The sequence below is a fragment of the Mercenaria mercenaria genome, chromosome 3 (genome assembly GCF_021730395.1).
Source record: "Mercenaria mercenaria strain notata chromosome 3, MADL_Memer_1, whole genome shotgun sequence".
Lineage (NCBI taxonomy): Eukaryota > Metazoa > Mollusca > Bivalvia > Venerida > Veneridae > Mercenaria > Mercenaria mercenaria.
In genome coordinates, this window is record NC_069363.1 from 63,584,348 (window position 1) to 63,609,010 (window position 24,663).

At 33.6% G+C, this 24,663-nt stretch overlaps 1 protein-coding gene across 5 annotated transcripts in view; it reads right to left on the minus strand.

Moving 5' to 3' along the window:
* Positions 1–409: 409 nt before the first annotated feature.
* The window catches only part of LOC123524540 (ELAV-like protein 3), a 44,548-nt gene continuing 20,294 nt past the window's right edge, over positions 410–24,663 (minus strand). For all 5 annotated transcript variants that reach the window (XM_045302810.2, XM_045302806.2, XM_045302804.2 and 2 more), the window contains 2 exons: positions 13,014–13,248; positions 410–8,572 (listed from right to left, as the gene is read on the minus strand). In XM_045302810.2, the coding sequence (XP_045158745.1) occupies positions 8,227–8,572; positions 13,014–13,248 (581 nt within the window). In that variant the 3' untranslated portion in view covers positions 410–8,226. The remainder of the gene's footprint in view (positions 8,573–13,013; positions 13,249–24,663) is intronic.

Consider the following 24,663-nt stretch of genomic DNA (forward strand, 5'->3'; position numbering starts at 1 on the left):
GCATCCGCGCAGTCTGGTCAGGCTCCAAGCTGTTCGCTTTTAAAGCCTATTGGAATTGGACAAACTGTTAGCGAACAGCATGGAGCCTGACCAGACTGCGCGGATGCGCAGGCTGGTCTGGATCCATGCTGGTCGCATACCCACTATGTTGGTTTTCCCATGGCACGGCTCATTTTTTTTAAACAGGAATATCGGATATTCGTAACAATGACATCCACATGTATTCAGCCTCTAACACAAGTGTGTACATCCAAGTCATACTAACAGGTTCCGAGTTGCAACTTCTGTACCATGTGGAGACAAAAGTGAGCTCATATGCATTCACAAATTGAGCAAGTTACTCGCAGTGTTAAATTCCATTACATTTTACACACAGAAATTTGCTTAACATAATAAAAAGAACAGCATGTAATTTATACGTTTTTATTAAATGTATGTAGACATGTAAAAATACAAATACAGCTTACAAGTTGAGAACTATGTAGATTACAACGTCCAGCAGAGATTAACAAGATATTACATAGATACTGAGCTGGTTTTAGGGGCAAATAGTTCTACACTTGATGTATAATGGGACGTTCTACCAAAGTCCAGTTGTCAATTTTAGGTAAACCTATATCCCCTGGAAAGACTAGAACTGGAGCTATCTTAAAATTAATTTCTGCACATGGAATTACAAGTTGGTTCTAGGGTGCAGATAAGTTTGATTAAAATTTGACCTGCTGTTAACTTTAACCATCATGTATATACTTGTAGCGCTTAATCCAAATAATACGGATAAATTATTCATTATTATAAAATGCCCCAATCTTTAACAGTATGTGAGTCTTAAAATTAATATTTCAACAATAAATACAATCTAAATCTCCAAATTAATTAAAAAGAATTGAAAGGTCAAAGTAAATCTAAGAAATGACATTGCTTGAAATCTGACATTGGGGCCCTAAAAATACTGTTTTATCTTTAATATACTAACAATCTTAGTTTTTTCCTAAATGAAGTTATTACATAAGCAATATGCAATATTATCTCAAATTGCTACTAGTGGTGTTTTTTTTTCTCTCTTTGTTTGACAGCATTAAACCGTGACAGGCCCTGTCAGGAAAAAGGGATGTATGTCCCCTTTTTGGTTGGAAATGCCCCAACTATTCTGTATCAGATATGTAACTGCAACTTCACAAAACAATTCAAACAAACAAACTACATAATATAGGGTATCTAGGACTGAAAACATCATTGCCTTTTTTTGTCTTCTCTCGGGGACAGTGTTAAATTAATTCTATAAAGTGAGACAGCTTAACAATTCTCAGAAATTTGTTGTCTAGTTTCAATTTGCATACCACGTTTGTCTCCAGAGTATTCATCTTTTTACATTCACAGACAACCCTTTAAACAATTTAAGTATAGGAATATCAAGATAGTTTAGATATTCAAGGGCATAAATTTAATCAATTTCATCTTGCAAATGTTGTTAAGTCAATAAAGGGAAGTAATCCTGCTAAATCATGTTGTTATCAGTCCCAGATTGGATTTCTACCATACGAGGTAGCCTAGAATAATAGGAGTAAACAATAAAGCAAATATTAAAAGCATACAATTGAAAGCAGAGCTAAATAATTGCAAAAACAAACAGTTGGACACAGTCTACTTTCACAATCACTGAACAAGTCTGAAAGCAACAGCATTGCATTATGGTCTACCATACAATATCTTTATTAGAAAGTAATGTGCAAGTTTTATCCCTCACTAAACGTTTCTTTAAAGTAAGTGTTTGTGAAATAATTTTTCTAGCGTATTATTCTTCTTTTTTCCTCATTATTTTTGAAGTAAAATCATTTCATAATTGTTCTTCCTAGACTGTGCCCTTCAATTGGAATGAATTAAGACTGAAATTTGAAGAATATTAATAATATTTAAAATTCAAACAAGAAACATGAACAATCTAAACTCACAAAATGAAAGGATTATATTAAACTCGTACAATTACAAACTTCAAAACATTACATAATCAATGGTTAAAAATCAGATTTAAGACTTTATTAACAATAAGACAAAAGTTTGACTAAACATATTGCTTTGGGACTAATGTCTGATCGTAACAATGGCACGAAATTAACCGGGCTAAACTAAATCATCATCTAATATTAAAAAGATGTTACAAATTTTAATGCTAACTATTAAAGTTAAATATATATCTAAATATATAGTAGCAAATATGCATAGATTTATAAGGACAGGATAAAGGAATACTCACATATTCGTTGACGGTGACATTTTTTTGGTAACATGGGTTAAAATTAATACCATCATTACGACCAAGTTACATATATTCAAACAATCATAACTTTTAGTTGTCCACAGTACATACAGTTTTAACACGTAAAAAATTCATTATTGCTTTCAAAAAAAATGAAATCATTGTGAACTGATGTTAAGATTATTCAATCTTATAATGACCATAAATGAATATTTCATCATGACTTAAAGACCTGATCAAAAGGCCATCTTCCTTGGCAACACCAACTTCATTCTCCTTAACAACAAACTCCATGACAAGACCAGCTTCATTCTCGACAACAAGCTCCAAGGCAACACTATTAGTTTTCCGAGTATTTAATAACAATTGAATCAAGGAGCCTTAAAGAAGAAACATACTGGCCATGTCCTTGTAATTAGATAAGAGGGGCGTACTCACTTCAAAATATGCAAATATATTTACTACATTTCCGAAGAGTCACTGGAGACAGGTGGCGGCACTCTTAAAAGGGAACTTTGTGGTGTATATGTTATTATGCAGAATGAATATGGAATTAAGAAGATGGACATATTAATATTGCTGTAACACACACAAATTGAGCCAGCAGCGAGGGGTTTCGAGGTATATGGGCGGTGGTTGTTCTGGACTCAATTATAAAGTACATAGTCCGCAAATATCATGTTTCTCTTGAAAAAAGAGCCAGGATGTCCAAATTTTATAGTAGCATCTTCATGTACTCTGCCAATTAATTTTACCAAAGCCATCTTAAGAATGTTATTTAAGAAGTCCCAAGTTTATGAAATACAAGTCCAAGTTGATAGACACATGATAACATCATTAAACTTCATCTCCTTTAAGCCTTATATCCTTACAAAGCCAAAATTATCTTAAGCCATTGAAAAAATGTTTCCCATGTAATTTAAGGTTGATACAGAGTCATTTTCAAATGCACATACATTAAGATAATCTTTGAATGCTTGTACGAACTTGGAACATTTCTCTTGTTTTTTGATAAACTTAGCACTAGATTAAAAACCTACACAGAGTAGATGTTTACCATATTTTCACATGAAGACCACCAGTGACTTTAATCACAGGCTTCTCCCACTTTTTCCAAGAGAAACTGCTGGTATAAGTAACAGAAATTTTGTATAAAATTGCATATTTGTTGGAAATAGTATAAAACCCTAGAAAAAAATGGAACACTGTAAATAACAATGATGTAAAATGTAAAATTTCAAATACAATATTGTTTGTATATGACATACAATGTATTCTTTTTTTTTCTTTCAAACAATTCTAATTTTATCCTGATTGAAAATGAGGCATGTATTTATCAAGACTGTAACTTGAATACTTTTGAGTATCCCAAAAAAAAATCTCCAAATATTTACACCTTGTAGTAGGACCAAGGAATTATGCTTAACACACAAAACACCAAACTTTATTGCTTTGGTTTCTTAACCTTTGCTGTATTTTTCTTACTTTTGAAAGAATAGTGTTTGTAAAGAATTTTCTTTGACATGCATTATCTTGTTACATGTTTTGTCTTTGACAGCAAAATGATTTCGAAGAAAATGAATTAAACTATAACTAAGTCTACGGTCTCACAAACTCGTCATTTTCCTTCCTTTCAGATGAAATGCACAAGATAGAAAAGATAGATGTTCCTGTCATAAACAACTACTTCATGTATAATATTCCTGATATGGGGACAATCACTGCTTCCCAATGTAGATTCCTCATACATGTACAGATGATCGATTTAGACTACTGTCCAGCAAGGCAAATGTAAGAGACAGCTGTTTTATCCACAGCGCCATATATTCAGTTCTACATCCTTCAATATCTTAGATCATTGTACGTGTATTTAAGGTAAGTTTCAAGTGAAACAAGGAGACATATACATGATGATGTATAATAGTAACCAAAACAAAATGCATGTCAAAAAAATATTCTGTACAATGCTTAAAATTTTCTCAATGAAGTCACACACTTAAGTCACCAGTTTTAATTATATATATGGTCAAAATTTTATAAAAACAATTTGGCCTATAGGAATGTACATAGTAAAATGAGAAGTTAACACTCACATAACAGTCTTCTAAACAACAAGACTGCTAGTGATAAAACTTGTTCTGTGTTTCACAGAAATTTCTAAATAACTTATAAGACTTGTTTAAAATCAATTCATCAAATTTCTACCATAACAAGTTAACACTCACATTTCATGTGAAATCTAAACTGATCAATGCATGAAACAGTTTTACAGCAAAAAACATTTAACAACTTTTAAATACACGTCAAATATCAAAATTTTGCTTGGAAGAACTTCTTTGCCAAATGATATATTCATTCCTATATATAAATGAGTAAGCAAAAAATGTTAAAAACATCATCAAACTTTGGTGTACAGGCATGTACAAAGTCAGCAGATTTCTATATCGTTTTATTAAAAAAAAATGCACTATAATATATAAATATATATATATTACTAGTACTTTAACCGTGCTTTAATAATGTGAACAAAATGCATGTGACCAAACTTTTGCCAAAGCTTGAATACAGAAATGCCTTAAAATTGAATTTAAAAATCTTCACTTAACCCTGTATGACCGGAAAAACAATTCTTTTCAATCCTGGCTTCAAAGTATACAAATGTAACATAATTTTCCCGACCATAGGCATACAAGTCCATTTCCAGCATAAACTTAATTACAACGAAAATCTATAAAGAATTAAAATGTGACATAAAATGAGACAATTTAAGGAATGGTTCAAATGAGCAACTAATCTTTGTAGAGACAGAATCTTGCTATTGTTCAAGTGGATAGGATGTTTTTATCTTTTGTTTACATAGAGCAGATATGTATATTCTTTCTTGTATCTTGAGTAAGATAAAGTCTTCCATTACAATGGATAACAATGCCAAAATTTAAATATGTCTGCTAGTTATGAAAATTGAAATATGTTTTCCTTAATTAATAAATCTCACTATATTATAACTTGACTTGTCTGAAAACTGCAGCTTTCCGTTCAAGTGGTTTTACCTAAAATACCCAGAGCCGATTTATATTTTGTATGTTTTGTTTTTACAGCATCATTGCTTTGTAAGATAGAATGAACTCACAGCCACAATAACGTCTCAAAACATTTCAACTGGAAGCTATAAATGTTTCATGGCTTTGCTGTATTAATTATTCATGTTTTCGATTACCACTATATTATTCTTTAATGACGTGATTATTTTCAATCAAATCAAGAACAGCTGATTGCCCAAACTTATTAGAAAAATAATGTCATGCAATAGGAACAACAAGAAATAATAAGTTCACATGAAAAAAAAAACAAAAAAAAACAGAACTGCACAATAAGTTTCGAACTTAGGTTAAATATACATTCTGAACTGAAGACAACCAAAGTTATGATCATTTTGCTGACCAGTTTCTGAAATATCGAGCCCAAAATAACGTAAAATAAGTACAACACAGATGCAATACATGACTCAAAGATAAAATAAGGGAAAACAACAAAAATCATGAACACAAAAAAAAAAATCTGAGACAGTTATCAATATGTGTAACCATGCCGTAATGTACAGGTTAACATTACATGTATATCCAAAACATATATGTGTCAAGTGCAAGTAAATTGCCATTTGAACAGAAAAGTCAATGATATGCTCTCGCTTGATATAAGTAACCAATGATAAGTTTTGATATATGGTAAAAATGACAAAATTTTCCTTCACATATTCCATTTTGTATGACTGGGCTATATTATGAACATCTATAGTAACTATCATACCTATTATGCAATACCTGCTACTAGGAGAACTTTTGAACGTTACAGATAAATTTGAAAATTTAAAAATATTAATTTGAACATTACTGAATATAAAATTTGAACATATTTTCCAGTATGCACAACGCTTAATCTCAACTTTTCAGTATCTGAATATCTTTGTTGCATAAATCTGAGCTTATAAGAAAACGAGTAAAAACTAAATGATTTTTTTTTAACATGTACATCTAAAGCATATTGAACTTACATTGATTAAAGCTTTGTTAAAATGTACATTTGAGCCGCGCCATGAGAAAACCAACATAGTAGGTTTGCGACCAGCATGGATCCAGACCAGCCTGCGCATACGCGCAGCAGTCTGGTCAGGATCCATGCTGTTCGCTTTCAAAGCCTATTGCTATTGGAGAAACTGTTAGTGAACAGCATGGATCCTGACCAGACTGCGCGGATGCGCAGGCTGGTCTGGATCCATGCTGGTCGCAAACCCACTATGTTGGTTTTCACATGACGCGGCTCATTTAAATATTTGTACTAGGAGATTCAGTTATGAGACAGCGGCAATGTACGTTATCAATTTCCGAGAAAATTGTTCGCCTAATGAATCTATCAAACAATTAATCTTTCGCCTAAAGAGTACAAATCAATGTTTTTGTTGCTATGACGATATGTCTCCTCACTCATTAAAGTGTAAAACCATGGCTGAACCCAGACATGAACATGTTCAGTGTCGTTTAATCAATTTATATAACAAGCACTGAAATTAGCTTTAAAGCAAACAGAAGCAACACAATACTAAGATAAACAAAAAGGAAAAATCAATCTAAAATTATTGTCTAAATTAATCAATAAAGAACAAATTATCTAAAATAAATCTAACAGTTAGGCAATCGTCCATATTTTAACTCCCAATTTTTCTTCCTTTTACATATATTTTATAATGTTCAGATGATATGTTCTCAAATATATAATTTTCCACCTAAACTGATTTATAGAACATGCAAATATATTATGGTGTTGAAATCAATGAAACTGCCGAAATTTACAAAATCCGCAAATATTTAACAAAACACACATTTCTAACACCTTTATCTTGAAGAATTTCATCTGAAACATGATTCGTTTTTTTCTCCTGAAATTTGAATCAAAATGTGACAAATTTCTGTAATTACTGATATGAAACCACTAAATGAAAATGTGTTTTAAAATAAAATTGTGTGTGTGTAAAAATACATTGGGGGATAAATCACAACTCTATAATAAATAAGAAAAAAAAAAACAACTTACCATAAATATGTATACAACAAAAACTCAGTTGGCCACCAATCTTATTGCAGCCAACTGAAAGCTCGTGTATCAATTAGACAATTCTCACTAAACTTACAATACTCACAAATTAGTAAAATGTGATTAAAATTAAACATACAATTATAACCTTATTTCAAAAATATTAAATAAATATAATTTAAAATGTAACATAAGATTTTACAAGCTGGTTTTGTTTTAAAAAAAAACCCGGACTATGATATAACCCATATAAAGATTAAAATATGTGCCATGGTTTTGGATTTTATCAAAATATATTTGGTGTAACAAATACTTGTTTATAAAATAAGTTTTCTACAGTACTGGAATTCATTTGATTGTGCATTCAAAATATTTTACACATGTCACCGACAGTGGATTTCTAAATAATCTTAAAAATTCCGTAACTGAATTAACTACGTTATATCCTGAGCAAGTTCAAAATAAAAATTCCAAATATACAGATAAAATTGTATCTATCTGATACAATACAACTATTGTCAGTCCCATGTGTAAAATGTCTCAATGCTCGTTTTTTTTTAAATCTCTAATTCTGCAGCACATTTCATAGACAGAGTGACGCTGGTTGCTATAGAAATATCTGACCCATTGTTACCATGGTGATTCAATATTGCACAGACCTCTGAGATTCTTTATAAAAAAAGCTGCTGCATTTTTTTCTCCCCTTATATAAAATATAATATCATGATTATTATGCAATGTGTAATACTCCACATGATAAAAACAATGTCCTTGACTAGAGATTACCATGGCAACGGACATAATATCTCCATAGCAACCAATCATCACCTTTGCAACAATTGACTAGATAGGTTTAGAAAACCTGATTCAAGCCCTAAGAGTTACATCATCTTCATTTTGTTTGTTTTAAATGACACTTGCAGCACTCGGTTGCCAAGGGCGAATCCATTTAGACTCTGTATTGCCATCAGGGCTTCATCGTAGTTGGTCATGGTTACAAACCCGAATCCCTTGCATTTCTGTGTTTGAAAGTCCCTTATTACTTTCACGCTCTGTACAGCCCCGAAGGGACCAAACAACTGCCATAGGACATTCTCCTCTGTCTCAGGGGCCAAGTTGTACACAAATATACACCAGCCAGCTCCTGTGATCGCATTACTCTGTGTGGAGGGGGTCGTTGGTAGAATTGTACTTGTTCCAAGCAGACTGCTTTCTAAGGGAGAATACCTGTAATAGAAAAATACACTAAGTTACCTTCTTCCTCAAAAATTCATTTCATTTCTTACCAAAAACTCAAAAGTTACAAAACATGACGCTTAAAGAGGCTTTAAATGAAAATACCGAGAAAACCAGCGCTGGTCTCATGAAGTATTTGTTATGACTTCAGGCAGTCTTGTAACAGGATAAGAAAGACATTTCACTAAAACTGTAGAGAAGTTAGAAACTGATTTCATCTTTTTAATCAGTTAGCAATGTCATATACTGGGCAGGAAAACTTGAGTTCACACTGACAAGAGAATGGATTACTCTCCCATGAACATAAATGATTTCAGAGTATCTGGAATTATTTCAATCTGATTCTATTTCTTCACTAACTGTAATCTGAATGTACACAACAGTCATAAAATGAACATGAAAAACTGGATATGCTCCACCAGGAAGCTTTACCACTCGGGTTCAAGGACCTTATCTATTATATGTAATCTGTGAACATAGAATATTTCTTGAATTTCCCTACAGGAGGCATGGAATCATTGCCTGATTCACATCTATATGACTCACTGTCTTCAATGAACTCTTATTCATTGATTTTGAAAATTGTTCATAATCAATTCATGTGTAAAGTTTTCAGCAAGTAAACATGGCTGCATAAAAGTACAACATTGTGTCAATTTCAAGAAAATAAGGTGAATTGGGGACATACCAAAATCAGATATGAGCTGCACCATGAGAAAACCAACATAGTACATTTGCGACCAGCATGGATCCAGACCAGCTTGCGCATCCGCGCAGTCTGGTCTGGTTCCATGCTGGTCGCAAAAGCATAAGTTGGTTTTCACATGGCGCAACTCATATGATTTCAAAGACGAGGTAATGCATAAGATACCGGTAATAACTATATTCAAGGTTTCAACACCTCTGCATGCGGAGAGGGGAATAGGTTCAGAGTAACTGAACCACAATTTAGCTTCCACTGAAAAAGATGAAGACTTTAAAACATGTACAAAGTGCTGACAGTTATCAATACTACAGATGCTGTAGCTAATTCAACCAGTTTCTTTAAGATCTACAAAATTTAGATTGATATCTAACTCCAGGTATCAACAGAGGCCTTGAGGCAGTTGCAGACTTCTTGTGTTAGAATTTCCCCCATTCTATCTCTGTCCAATTTTACTAGTACTTTTCCTCCACTAACCCATTGAGAGGGCAACAGCGATTATTTATTATCTTACTTTCAAAGCCTCAACCAGTCAGAGATATAAATTAATATATAGTATACCTGGCTATATCGAACAATTACAACAAATTACTGGCTCTTTGATAATTTACACAAAAAAGTATCTATTTTAAAATCACCTCAATCTAGATATTACAATATTGCCGGTTGCTATGACAACAAAAAGCCTAATAAAACTCCTCTAGAGAATTGATGAAGAGGAAGCAAATGTGAACACGTGGGGGTGACGTTATTATGATCTAATCTTTCATACAACTCTCATAATTTTTTTATATATGATGAGGTAATGGGAAGTTTTGCACTATTTACTAGCAATATTTCACCAGATATTTGCAAACTGTCTGTGTTCATGGTTTGGTCATTTACAGCCCCTTCACATGAATCAACCTTAAGGGCTGCCTTATTGCCTTGGGTAGGTAAAAGTGGAGTGCGTGCAAGCAAAATATCATACTCAGTTGCCGGACAGGCATGTGAAATATATAAGTAAAAAAATGCAGTTGCCGTATAGGCAAGTGCTCTTCATAATGCAAGTTTTCCTTAAAACTGACCATACATTAGAACTATTATTTTATTATTCCCCTTTGCTCAACTGCCTTGCCAATCCCCCACCCCCATCCCCCCATAACTGGCTGCAGGTCCCCTTCCGCTCTTTGTGAAAATATCTTCCAGGGTTTCTCACCAAAAAAGTAAAACTGTAACACCCTGCTTTGTGGCTGTTGGAATGTGAGAGGTCAATCAATGAAGTAATTGTTTCAGTACAAGTCAAAAGCTGTATCTAGTCAGTCACACAGAACTTTCAAGGTTTGTTCAATCAGTCTGTATGACTGGACTGCTTGTGTAGAAAAATGTATCATTGCCTACATTTATTACATACAGGTACCTTCACACTTCCCCTTTTTAAATACATTAAATTACATTTTATATATTTAAATTGATATAAGGTCTAGTATCATCATCATCTTAATATTTTCTGAATTTGTAAGGTCTGATAAAAAAACAAGAAGTAGTCCTAAAGAGGGTGACTGATTAGGCTTACAACAATTCAGAAAACACCAAGCCAATGACTAGTAATAAGTAGGAAATTACAGTCAGCAGTGTCTTAATCTGGATGTCTTGTATCCCACCTTATTGGTTGTGTTACTTTTTGTATCTCCCTTGACCTTTGGACTCAATACGGACAGCAGAGTGTAATATCCCAGAGTTTTTTCTAGCTAATTTGGGAACATAGCCTATACCCCCAAAATTGGGAATTTTAATGCGTAAATGTTCCAAATTGGGAAATATTTAGTGCCATAGGATATAGTAAGGATGTGTTTAAGCACTTTCTCATACACTTGTTTCACATTGTACAACCTCGTTAACATACTTCCATCACAAAATTGTCCATAATTTGGTCAATCTTAGTGCAATTTTGATGAAATTTTTTTCAGAATGTAGATTGGGAATTTATGCACTCATTTTGGGAAAAATACATACTTTTTGGCATTGGGAATATAACCAAATAACGGCTATAAAAACGGCCAAAAAAAAAACCCTGTATCATTTTCATCTCATGTTATAAAACTGAAACAGCTTTTGAAGGATACTAGTGTTTAATATATATAAAGTTTCTTAGAACTGTTGAAATTCATATTTGTGGCTGTGTTAAGATGAGATTTGCAAATGAGGAAATGCACTTTTCTGCCCATGGAATTTTCACGAATTCTTGCAATCAACACAGCTTAAATCCTTATCTAGCTATCTTATGTTGTATATAGCAGGTAACAAAAGGTTTTCAAACTGATTAACCCAAGGAAGCTTTTTTTTTCAAAGTTCTTGCTTAAAGTTTCCCCCCTTAAATACAAGAATGATAACTTGTTTTACCATAAAACATCAGAAACAGAATTTAAACTCATGAAAATAGTTATGTTCATTTTTATTACCATGACAGAGAAGATATTTGTCTGATTTACACACCATTAGCATTCACTAATTCAATGAAATGTTCGGAGAACGAGTTACAGTTTTTATTATTCAAAGCAGACAAATCTTCTTCAGCTATCTTATTTCGCCTTAATATCAGCTTAAGTTTTCTTGAAATTTTGCTGACAATGTGTCAGTCCCCACAAGGACTAAGTATCACATTCAAGCATGACTGACCAAGCATACATGATGAAGGCTGAGTGCAGAGCTACTGTATCTTAATCTTTACTTACATATAGTTTTGCGCTCAGTCTTTGAATTGAGCCAATTTTGAAAGAACACTCAGATAATCCCATTTTTCTTTTACAAAGCTCTTAATCTTCCAGTTACGGCACTGAAAGATTTATTTTCGACAGAACATTGGTCTTTCTTTTTTTCTAGGAAAATACTTTACGAGGCAACATCACAATTTGAAATAAACAACATATCTCTGAATCTAATCTGAGGAGATAATGTTATTCTTTGAGTCAACATGAAATCTCCTTAGAGATGCTCTAGCAATCATACAAATTAATGAAATTTGGACATCAATTTTATCTTGTCCGATCAAATTAAGGTTTCTATCGGCAGCTGTGTGTTAAATGAGAATATAGGGATAAATTCTACATGGTAAAATGACTGTTTTGTAAGAAATGAGACTTCTGCACATAAGAGATAAATGTCTCTCAGCACGAAAAATGTCTATCTGGCATGTCTCGTCTAGACTGTCTCGAACACTGTTTGTTACTTATTTCTATGTCCTATGACGTATTCAAATGATTATGAAACCAACTAAAACTGAGACAAGTACCTCTTCACTGTTTGTGGCAAGCTCACATTTCCATGATAAATGACTATATGACTGATTACAATATTAACGCCTCTTAGATGTGCTCTTATACAAGCATAGGAATGAAAATAAAATTTTATTTTTATATCCTTCAATTACAAAATACAAATAGTTATTCTGTTTTGACATTTAAGTCCAAATTTCATCCCAAATATCTATTACAATTTTAAAACCTGTCAAGTACAACAACTTCTGGACCTTAGATAATTGCAAAGTACCCATAAAAAGTTTGTTTTTTTTTTTGGACAGAAAAGTAGTATTTCTAAGAAAATGGTATAAAAATTATTATTATTTCTAAGAAACAGTCTTCTTACATGACTATGTTACATCAAGAACACTGTTACAGAAACCAGATCTCTGGACTGGAATACTACATCTTAATTACCTTTTCCTTTAGAAAAGGATTATACAAAACTAACCTGAATCTGCCTGACGACGGATGATGTATTGGTCCCAAGAACCGTCGAGTAGGTGACAGGTATGGAGCGAGTGCTAGTGTTGGTAATGCGTTCTTATTTGAACTTGGTGAATTGGCAAATTTGACCGTAATTGGTTCAGTGGCGCCGTCTGGTATTGTCCCATTGAGCTTCTGGATTGCTCGTTCTGCCTCTATCCTCTGGTCAAAACGTATAAAACCTACACCTTTTGACAACCCTGCAATCATAAAAATACAAACTTAACTCAATACTTTGATAACGAAAAAAGGTTAGAATTCAACGTTCAAATACTAATATACAAAAATGTAATACAAGAAGACATCCTGAAGACCTGTTTCATTTTGAGTATATACGTACTGAATATAGCATAATTAGCAACAAAAGCACAGACAGAAACCAAAGTATAAACAGTCACCAAAGTTTCGACAGAGCCCAAAGTTGATTGCAATGAAAGTATGGATAGAAACCAAAGTATAGAAAGCCATCCACTATAAACAGCTACCAAGGTATAAATGGTTATCAAAGAATAAAGAGAAATCAAAATATAGATAGTAACCAAAGTAAAGACAATGATTCTGTGGTAACACTGTCAGGCTATGAAGTCTGGGGTCTAGAGTTTAAGCTCCCCACACCTCCAACTAAAAGTTACTAACATGAGGATGAGTACTATGTATGAGTGCTGTTCACCTGGCATGCTAACCAATGAAGCTTCTGGAATTGTTGTGTTTTCTGTAGCATGCACTATCCTCCCACTAAATTACAAACAGTCTTTTGGAAGAGTCATCCACCTTGGTGACAAGTCGTGACTATAAATAAACTCATTAATGCACACATATAACACAGCAAACAAAGGATGGACAGAAACCAAAGTATAGATAGCCATTAAAGAATAGACAGAAACCAGACAGCAGGTGAAACATCACTGGGAAATGCAAAGGAATGAGCAAAATGTTGCAGTTATCCATGGTTTTGAGCAGCCTAAATATTGACCAACATGCATCAGAAATTTGAATTTGAATGTTGCTATGAAAGACATTTAATATGCTATTTATAAAAGGCACATAGCAGAAATTTTCAACATATATACAACCTTGGAATTTTCTTATTCAAATGAAGATCTTATAATTATCTTTCCAACCCTGCAAATAGGATGTAATAATGAGAACATTTGGAATCACATTATTGCTTTGATCTGATGCAAACAATTACCAAAAGATCAAAGAAGCTTTTCTGAATTTTTTGTCAATAAACAATCTCATACATTCAAATATATTAGCATACAAATTTTTTTAGATAATCAGATAATATATCAAGTGATTCTCATGGCATTATGACCCTTTTGAATAAACCTTTTTCTTCTAGTAGCCGACTGTGCAGAAAGTTTTGACATGTTTGTTTGAGACTGCCCTGCAGCAAAAAATTAATACAGTAATACACAGGGACCTGAAGAGTAATACTCAAAACATTCATGCTCATACCCGCCTTGGTTAAATCTCATATAGAAAATAGCAAATGGCCGGGACCACCCTGAAGTGCTTAGGTGACGCTAGCCAGGATACTGGAGCAAGCAGTGTTTTTACTGTATAAATAGCCACTGAGGTACAGATTTCAACCTTCATGGATAGAATCCACAGGAAAGATAGCTAAAAAAAACTACAGAAAGAAATTAACATAGGCAAAAAGACCAATCTATAAATAGAAACCGAAGTATAGTTAGCCACCCTTATACAGACATATACTTTAATAAAAACACAGACTATGTTACCAATAGTTCAATAGAGATGAAAACATGTCTTTGATCACATTAATAATGCATGACTATAAACACTGGGATTCGATTTGTGTGGCAGCAAATGAAGAAAAATACTACCATAAACAGCATGCTATTTCCCTCATGTAGTGAATGTTTAATATGCCAAGAAACTAATATTTTTCATTTAAAAGTTTTAGTGTTGTGTGATATATCTTCATAAAAGGTGTTATTACTGACGAAGTTACCCAAATACAACATCAAAGTCATCTTGAAATATGAATCTTTGATGAGATCTCATCCCTAATAACAACTACTGTAACACTTGTTTCTCAGACAGAACCATACGATAGTATGTAATTAAACATGAAACAGTACCATAGATTCCTACAGATAGTGACAAGAACAACATAACTAACACGCTTTCACACGAGAAGCCTACTCAGACAGCTCCTCATAGATTTTATTGTTATTTTTCTTACTTGTATCATTTTTTTCTCACCGCAAAACCTGAACGTTTATTAATATTTTGCAGACATTTGTTATTCACTTCATGTCTTTCTATCACATATCAGATCTAAAAATAAATGTATGACAACCCAAAAGCCTTCTGGATCTGTAGGCACAGTTGCAGCTATTCATCTTTTATGTTACAATAATTGGTACATGCTACTAATATTAACAGACGTTTCACAAAATTAACAAACTGATTAGCTAAATTGTTAAAACAATTAAGGATTTAAACCTACTATCTTCTGGTTTTGAAAATTTCAATGAGAACATAAATGATGCCACAACAGTCATTGACTCAACCTAGTCTGTATTTTATACATGGTACAAAACACCTGAAGCTATTCAAATGTCTCTTTTCTCCGATAATTAGAGCCAAAATGGAATTTTTCCGAGACAATAAAAAAAATTAAAGTATCAAGAGTCTCTAGATGGCAGTTTTCCCTTTAGACTAATATATTATAATGTGAAAACAAGTAGCTATATTTATAGTCAGTGTTTTATTGCCCCTGATTCAAGGGTTTTGGATCTTCCCGAAAACCTAGTGTCAAAACTCAATGAAGGAATCATTTAGTATGTAACATTTATCATAAGTTTTAACAGAAAATTTAGTTCATTTGTATAAGGGTGCTGATTATCGTTTTATTGATTGCTTATAAGATCATTCTCCAGCAGGCCCTATTCTACAATTTTCTGGCGAAATTCAAAGCAACTTCCATATTATTGATTACAATATTGATTCTGCCAGTCTAAATCTTTTTGCCAATGAGATATTCATTGTGGAATATTCAATATTCAAATGAAATTCTATCATGCAAAAATAATACCAGTCCACTGAATAGCAATCAATGGCAACTGGCTTAATGTGTTATATCGCTTTTACATCAGGTCAAAGCTATACAAGACTGGAACTTTTGTAATTGTCGGCGTGCTCAATATTGTAATTAGTGAAGTCTGTATTAAAATATTAATGGAGCAGCCAGTTATTATAAGTAGCGCTGTACCATTTTCCAATATCGTCCATTAAAGGAATACAAGTTTCTCGGGTCACAGGCTATAGGAATCAAATGATGTCATATTGAGTCATTGTGTTGATTCATACATTTCTATTGAAACTTTTCAGCTCTGCACTTGTTCAATCCTTGTAATGCATTGTGGAGTCTTGATTACTAATATTGAATGACAATAGTGAGTTTTAATTAAACCGAGAGTGCATTTCCTAGTTAACATCATTGAACTTGGTCCGCGAGTACTTAGGAAATGTCAATTCTCAGAATGTTAAGCAGTAATGAGCATGAAAACGTTCATTAATTTCAATTCTAAAAGCTTCTCTATCACTAACCTTTTAAATTATTCAAAAGGAAAACCTTTAATTAAGTTCACATAATGCTGTTTGGGGACTGTTAACCACTTTGATTACAATAACTTATAAGGAGGAGCATTATTTCCAGCTGGTAAGGTACTTGCCACACACAATGTAGGTTACAGGTTGTAGACCCACTACTGATTTTCAAAGAACTAGAAATGTGTCCATGGGACACAGATGCCCCCACTACATGACATTAAAATGACAATTTTTTCCTAGGTCAGGGGCCATAACTCCTACAATACTGAATGAATCCAGACGCGAAACCCCAGGTGCACAACTGCACATGCTGACCAACATTCCTGTAAACTTTGGTGACTCTAGGTCAAATACTTTTGGAGCTATGCGCAACACAACATTAAAAGACCAATTTTTTACTAAGTCAGGGGCCATAACTCCTACAGGACTGGATGAATCCGAACTAGAAACCCCAGGTGCACAACTACACATGCTGACCAACATTCCTGTGAAGTTTTGTGATTCTACGTCAAATACTTTTGGAGCTAGGCGCGACACAACACTAAAATTACCAACTTTTACAAAGTCAGGGGCCATAACTTCTACATGACTGAATGAATCCGGAAGCGAAACCCCAGGTGCACAACTACACATGCTGACCAACATTCCTGTAAAGTTTTGTGACTCTACGTCAAATACTTTTGGAGCTAGGCACAACACATTCTCGGAAGGACGGACGGACAAGGGCAAATCTATATGCTTCCCCCCCCCCCACAAAGTGGGGGCATAAAAAGCCATCTTAAAGTTAGTAAACATAGAAACTATACTATAATACTAATGAATGCTTGTTTCCTTCTGTTGTATTTAATGCCACACTGACACAATTTGTATGTCATGGAAATTATTTCAGTGTTATTTTAGGCACGGGCTGGAAAATAGGTAGAACCACCAACCTCCTCAAATCTGCTTGATGTCTTTCTCTAATTAACCCTTAGCCTGCTAAATTTCTATAATGGACTGGTCCATCATTCAATTAGGGCAATACCATTTATTATTCGAAGGGGTGTTTACTGAAAATTTACTGACTGAATAGCGAACAGTGCAGACCATGATCAGACTGCACGGATGTGCAGGCTGATCTTGGTCTGCACTGGTCGCAAAGGCAGAATTACTGCCGCCAGCAGGCAAAGGGTTAAAGAATCCTCAGACTGAGGTTTTCAGACCAAAGGCTGAACGGCAAGTAATTCTACGTCAGCGACCTTAACGACACAACTACTGGGCCACAGAGCCACTGAATCAATGAATATCATATAAACTATAAATATACTTTCCATGTAAGCTGAAATTATATAAAATATGCCACTTCCTCTGAACTCCACTGATGAAAAACTGAACAGCAATATTATTCTATTTCATATAATTTTAAATAGGCATAAGGACTATATTCTGATGCTAACGAAACAAGTTACATTGCAGACATGGAAACTATTAACATTGGCCATTAATATGTTTCATAGAATTAATGAACAAACACGGCTGGCTGGTCCCATGATCATTATAACAAGAGCTATAGAAAGCTTTAGAGAACCATGTACCAAGCACTCTAATACATATCAATCAAATTGTGTAGTCATTTATGACAGGCGGCTTCTCAGAGGATACAATATATTGATTTATTTCTCCAGTAATCATAAATTGGAATTAGCCCATATATTGTAAACAGTCTAATGCTCCAAACTGATCATCTCCCATACAAAGAATCAAGCCAAACCTCCACGAACAACTGGCACTGGGATTTTTTTTTCTGTAAGCTTTTACATGATGCTATAGCAAATAAAAATGACCAACTTTGTATCACAACATGGAAATCTTTCTGATACAAGAAAAACCTGATATAGAAATGAAGGCAAAGCTTGCTTAGAACATCCCCTATTTCTTTACTAAACAACCAATAAACACTTCTAGAAAAGTGACAACACATGATCTATCAAGCTGAAAAGATCAAAGCAGTATTTTGACATTTCCATTCTCTGTCCAGTTGACAGTTAAACATAAGCCCTATGGTATTGTTCTAATTGATTTAGGCTTAAGTATCTGAAGTTATTTTATCAATAATTTTCTAAACAATTTTCACAGCAGGAAGAAACGACAATCTAAAAAGCTCTATGAATCACACATACAAAAAAAAAAACACTAATGACATCTGGTTTAGAAAATACAGAATCCCAGGGCACATTGGCTAATTACAAATATTGAGTTCCATTACAATAGCTTGTTATCAAGTATTAATGACAACAGATTGGGATATAGATAAAAACAATATTGCAGACAAAAAAAGAACATTTAAAGAGAAATAATATGATCATTTACTTGATGAGGCCATAGAAGTGTCTGTCACTATAAATGCTAAAGATGTCTAACCTTTAACCTGCTGGTGGCAAGTGATTCTGCCTAAATTTTCAAACAGCGCAGACAAAGATCTGCCTGCACAGATCGCTATTTCCCCAGTAAATTTGTAAAAAATAAATAAAATCTCTTGTTTTAATCATAATTTTTATGCCCTAGCGGGGACTGATTTTTATTTTTTATTCAAACTGGTATCTTCCAAAGACCCACATATTTTGATGCTGCCTCCTGAATAATTACAATTCAATTAACTAATAACAGAAGTTAATAGGTAAGTCATGACTTAGAAGCAGACTATAAATTCAGAACATAAACCCCAAAGGAAATATTAACAATACAGCTGGATATTACAGAAGAGAGAACATACTGTCACAATGGGCCAGTTCTGACCACTAAATGTTTCCTGAAGGTAGTAACTGACTAGTTCTGACCAATAAATGTTTCCTAAAAGTAGTAACTGACCAGTTCTGATCACTAAGTTTCCTAAGCAGAAAGCTCATCAAGAATAAATAGAAAGAATGTGACTTTTTTTTTACCCAGACAGGGTGATTTGAACTTGCCACCATGCCAGTTCAGAGTCAGGAACCATTACTAACTAATCACTCCTCTCTATTGTGTGGGAATTCTGGAAATTATCAAGTTTTCTTTGTCAATAAAGCTTCAGGTTTCGCACTTTTCCAATCTTCACATGCAAATAATTCCAGCTTCTTGTGTAAACATGGTTACTGTTTGTAAATCAATTACATCAACATTGCAAACTGAACTTTAATTGGTTTCTGACAATGAAGCATACATTTTTTCTCCATTTAAGTATAGCACAACGTGCAGAGCACACTCCCATCCACAGAGACAGGGCTATTTTTGTATGGCTTTTTTCGCTGTATAAATGACCTCTCAGAAGCAATGAGTGCCCAGAAAGTGACGGCATAATTGATCAAGCTTGTTTCAATGGAAATCTCTATTGATTCGTTGGCTGTCTTGTTCATTCAAATGAATGACTTTTCACTGTAAATTGCTATGCTATATTGAGCTTCCAGAATATCAAAGGATATGGTAAGATTGCCCAACCAATTTTGTCAGTATTTTGTCCCTCTAGTACTGTCCTATTGTACAAATTGCATTTAACATGGCGGAAAATACACAGACATTACCAGAAAATGGTTCCTTGCTTAGTATACAGGCATCAAATGACACTAATACAGAGGTTCCCTAACCCGTAGACAGTAGATTTTCTGGGGAACCAGTAAACCTTAAAATTTGGCAAATCTCCCCTACCAATATAGTTTCTGAAGTTGTTATTTTCAATTCAAGTAACTTGAAAATAGTATTGTAAGTGAAAACTAAATTATTTTTAAATCTTAACTGAAATACATTGTACCTATGTTTTGTCATTAACATTTTATTGATATTATGGGGACCAACTGAATTCTGCAGGGACAATCTCATTTTTAAATTTGGCGATCCTTCCAGTCCATAAAATAAAATATTATTCTTAGTTTGCACACAGGAAGCTTAAAAACAAAGTAACTGGCATGCAGAAATTGCTTTTGTTTACAGAAATCAAAGATGTATGTAGAGTTCATAAGAAGAAAAGTATATAGTAATCCAACACAAAGCTCCCGGTATCTGCTAGTTTACCTGCACTTTTCCAAGTAATAACATGCTACCAAAAACGTGACTAATGGAAAAGTCATCAATGTTGAGCCAGTTTCCGAAAAGAGAGTAAAAACGTACCTATGTAACCTTTCTCCTCATCTTATCATGAATGTTATCATCATTTCAGAACAAAAAATCTGAAATTATCATTTGGAAACAAAAAATCTTAGATTATCATTTCCCCAAAAAATATCTTAGTTCTTACTGGAAAAACATACATCATACAGTCATGTACTGGTATGAAAGATGAATATACATATAGCTGGAAATTGTCAAATTCTGCTGAGCACCTTTCAATAGCACTAAATCTTTTACAATTAAGAAGAGTCTGTCTCTCCATTTCCCCCTCACCCCACCCACCTAAAACCTAACAAAAAAACTTTTTGATTACAGACTGTGTATGGTATTTGATTGATCGTGTTCAAACATTTAATACCATAGGGAGTCACAGCAAATGGCTTTATTTAGAACAAGTTCATGCCCAAGTATTCTCTCCTGAGACAGGAATAAATCAACATACCACAAAACATAAGTATAATTTTTGCATTAATTTCCTGTGCTAAACACATTTGTAAATGGAATTAAAAACACAGGAAAGGGAAAGGCAGACGCCAAGCAAACCAGAGTACAAACTTGATTCTGTTTTATTTTTTGTTTTAAGGTAGTGTGCCAGCACTGACAATCAGCACTTTCATTTTGAAGAATTCTTCATATGCATTTTGGCATTGCCCGACTGGTATGGTAAGACATATATTCTTGAATGAGCCAGACTCACAGTTGAGAAGACAAAGATATTATAGTAGGATACAGCAGAACACATTATATGGTTTGTTGGTGACAGGATCTAGTATATACCAGTGATGGAAATTCGTACATTCCAAACCAAGGCCAGCTACTTTTCACTCCAGTTTTTCAGAAATGATACAACCCAAACAACACCAGCCATGTTTGAACCAAAATCCCTATCTGGTTTTTACTTCCCGTGGATACTAACTCGGCATGTAACTTTTTTTGACCAATGGAAATGCGGGGAAACTTGTGCAAAAAGAGATATATAGCACTTTTCAGTTATTCAAGATAAGAAAACATATCAATCTAGCAGGCTGTTGGAAAAAAAAAAATACTTCAGATCGATACTCCAATATGTATTTGGTAACAGTTGTTTGATTACAAAACTTGTTTCCTTTTGTATTTGAATATGGAAAATCTATATGCACAAAGAACACATACAATCTGTTACCATTGAATATTGGTGGAAAAATAGGGATGAGCAACAGTAGTTAACAACTTCCATTAAGACAGCATTCTTAGAAAAATAAACTGGTGGTATATCAGATTGAGTATACAACACTCTTCCATTTCCTGCAGGTCAAGAATGCGATAAAAATCATGTTATTAAGATATATAGTAAAATATGTGCTAATGTAAAAATGAACAACCATATTTTGTTACTTGAAAACACTTAAAAAGATCAGTCACTGCAAGTTATTTTTCCAGATTTTGTAGGGTATGATCCAAGCCATTTATTCTATCCTGAATCTATTTTAATGTCTCTCTCTCTTACCTCCAACTATCCTCTCCCCACTCATTATATACCAGAGAGAAAAGCAGATTTTTCAAACCCAAATATATCTCATCTGAAAAAACTAAAAAGTTTAAACATATGACACGACTGCACTTTTGAAATATGTCAAAAGATACAGAATTGTGGACAGAGTACAAAGAACATAATACAGAAAAAGACTGCCAAAAACTGAGCACCTACATCTGTAATACAGTTCATGTTATGTTATCACTTGCTGTGCTATATGGATTGGTGACTTGATGGTACAGTGAACAGTGTGAAGCTTCACTTCACAAGAAGATTGATTGATTAACCTAATGCTTTTACTGCCAGCTCACATCTTCTTCCCATACTCAGGTAAACCAATGTGATACCACTGCAAGTTTACCTGTGAAAAACATCTGTAACCCTCTGATGGGGATTACTGATTGAGATCTGCCAGTATGTATTTTCTACAAATATTAGCTCCTTCTATACTTGTAGTTACACTTGTATGGCAAGCAATTCATTTCAGTAGACATCTATTTTCACTTGCAGGTATAAAGATAGCTCCAAATGTTCCAGAGACATAAACAATAATGCTACAAACAGCCATTAACAGATTATCTCCAACCTTCAATAGATTCAAGATTGTCAGTAATAATAATTCCATACAATGATAACCCGGTAGCAAGTGTAGAAATTTCTGGGAACTGTTTGTTAGAAAACAGGACTGCAACTCCTACAACCAACTTTTCCGTTACCACACTACCCTGATACAAGGATTCATTGTAATAGGATTGAGACAAGCTGAAAATGGGCCTTTTCTGCATTTGGACATACTCCCAATAAATACTCGAGGATAATGCTGTTAGAAAAAACTCAAGGACAATACCACTAGAATATAATATGCGAAAATATTGTAAACAGTGTCGTCATTTTCAATGAAATCAATATAAGAAACTGCAGATCTGCATGTATCACCACAATATTCATGTTTTTTCTGAACTTGTTCAAAGGTGCAGTTTTTTTGTACGTCTCTTTGTGAGGTAATGCATATGATTTACTTGCTTTATGCGCTTGCACTTAATTAAATGAACACAGACTACTTTGCAGCTTTGTCTAATTTTGCTGTAATACAAACAGTGATAAAACTAATTCTAAAAGATACATTTTTATTCTTTTCATATGGACCGTGTTCTTACGTAAACATTCCTTAAAGTCACAGAAACAGGTGAAATGAATTTGTACAGTATTAGGTAGTTATGAGTTTGCCACAATTAAAATCTAGGAGATAGAAAGAATTTGTATCTACAATAAAAACGCATCAGCATGTGAAGCAATCTCTAGTCGCAGAATCATAAAATAGAATGTTTTCCAGCAGAGAGACATATTAACTCCCATCTTCATGCAAAGAAGATTATATTTTATTGGATACAAAAAAAAAATCGAAGAGAAAATCAAACAAAGAATGTTGGCAAGAAAACGGGCATAAATATATCTAATCCTGCATATAAAAGGCAACCAGTATGCTTACACTATCAAAAATCATTTGTAGTTAATTGGCAACCATCTTCATTCTACTATAAATTCTTTCATTTCACTCCCTATTTTCTTTTTATTACAAACAGCTAAAGAAACAAAGTGAAGTACATATCCGCTCTGAGCCATTTGGCATTTTTTTCATTAACTTTATGAGCAAACAATGGGTTCCTAGGATTACGGTGATAATTGTGTATTTTATGAAACTGGAGTTTATATTCTTAAATAACCATATTTCCTTGAAGAGTACCTGCCAATGCTGGTTATAATGATTTTTTTCTCTCTCGCCTGTGCCATGTATGAGCAATTAATAGCAGATTCAGTAAATATCTACAAGGTAATACAGATTTATGATCATACAAAACTATTTGTATCACTCTGACGTTAGTATGTGCATCAGACAACACATCTGAAATAGGTGAACAACATTACATGGAGAACAAGCTATGAAGCACTGAGCTGAAGAGTCGGAAAAACAGGGAAATTTACTTTTCGGCACCTTAAACTGAAACATGTTATCATACTTTTTATTGTAGACACTCTGATTGCAAAGATCTATGACGATAATGAAGAACTGAAATACTTTCAGTTCATGGAATTCATGTTATTAAAATTGTAGAATCCGTTTAGCCAAGGCAAATGTTATTGTTTTAGTCTGTTTCTGTACACTATATATCTTCTGTCTGTATTTACAAAAGTTATTAAATATTTGCATTGCTTACAATATTTTAAGTACATTTCATTTTTTCCCCTTTTGTCTATAAGAAAAAGCCAGATCATCTAAACACATACATTTGGCTTTCTCAAAATACCGTTGAAAGAAAAAAAAAAAAAAAAAAAGACATGCAAGCATTCCTATTTTGTGTGAATACAAGTAAGTATGTGCTCTATCATTGTGATC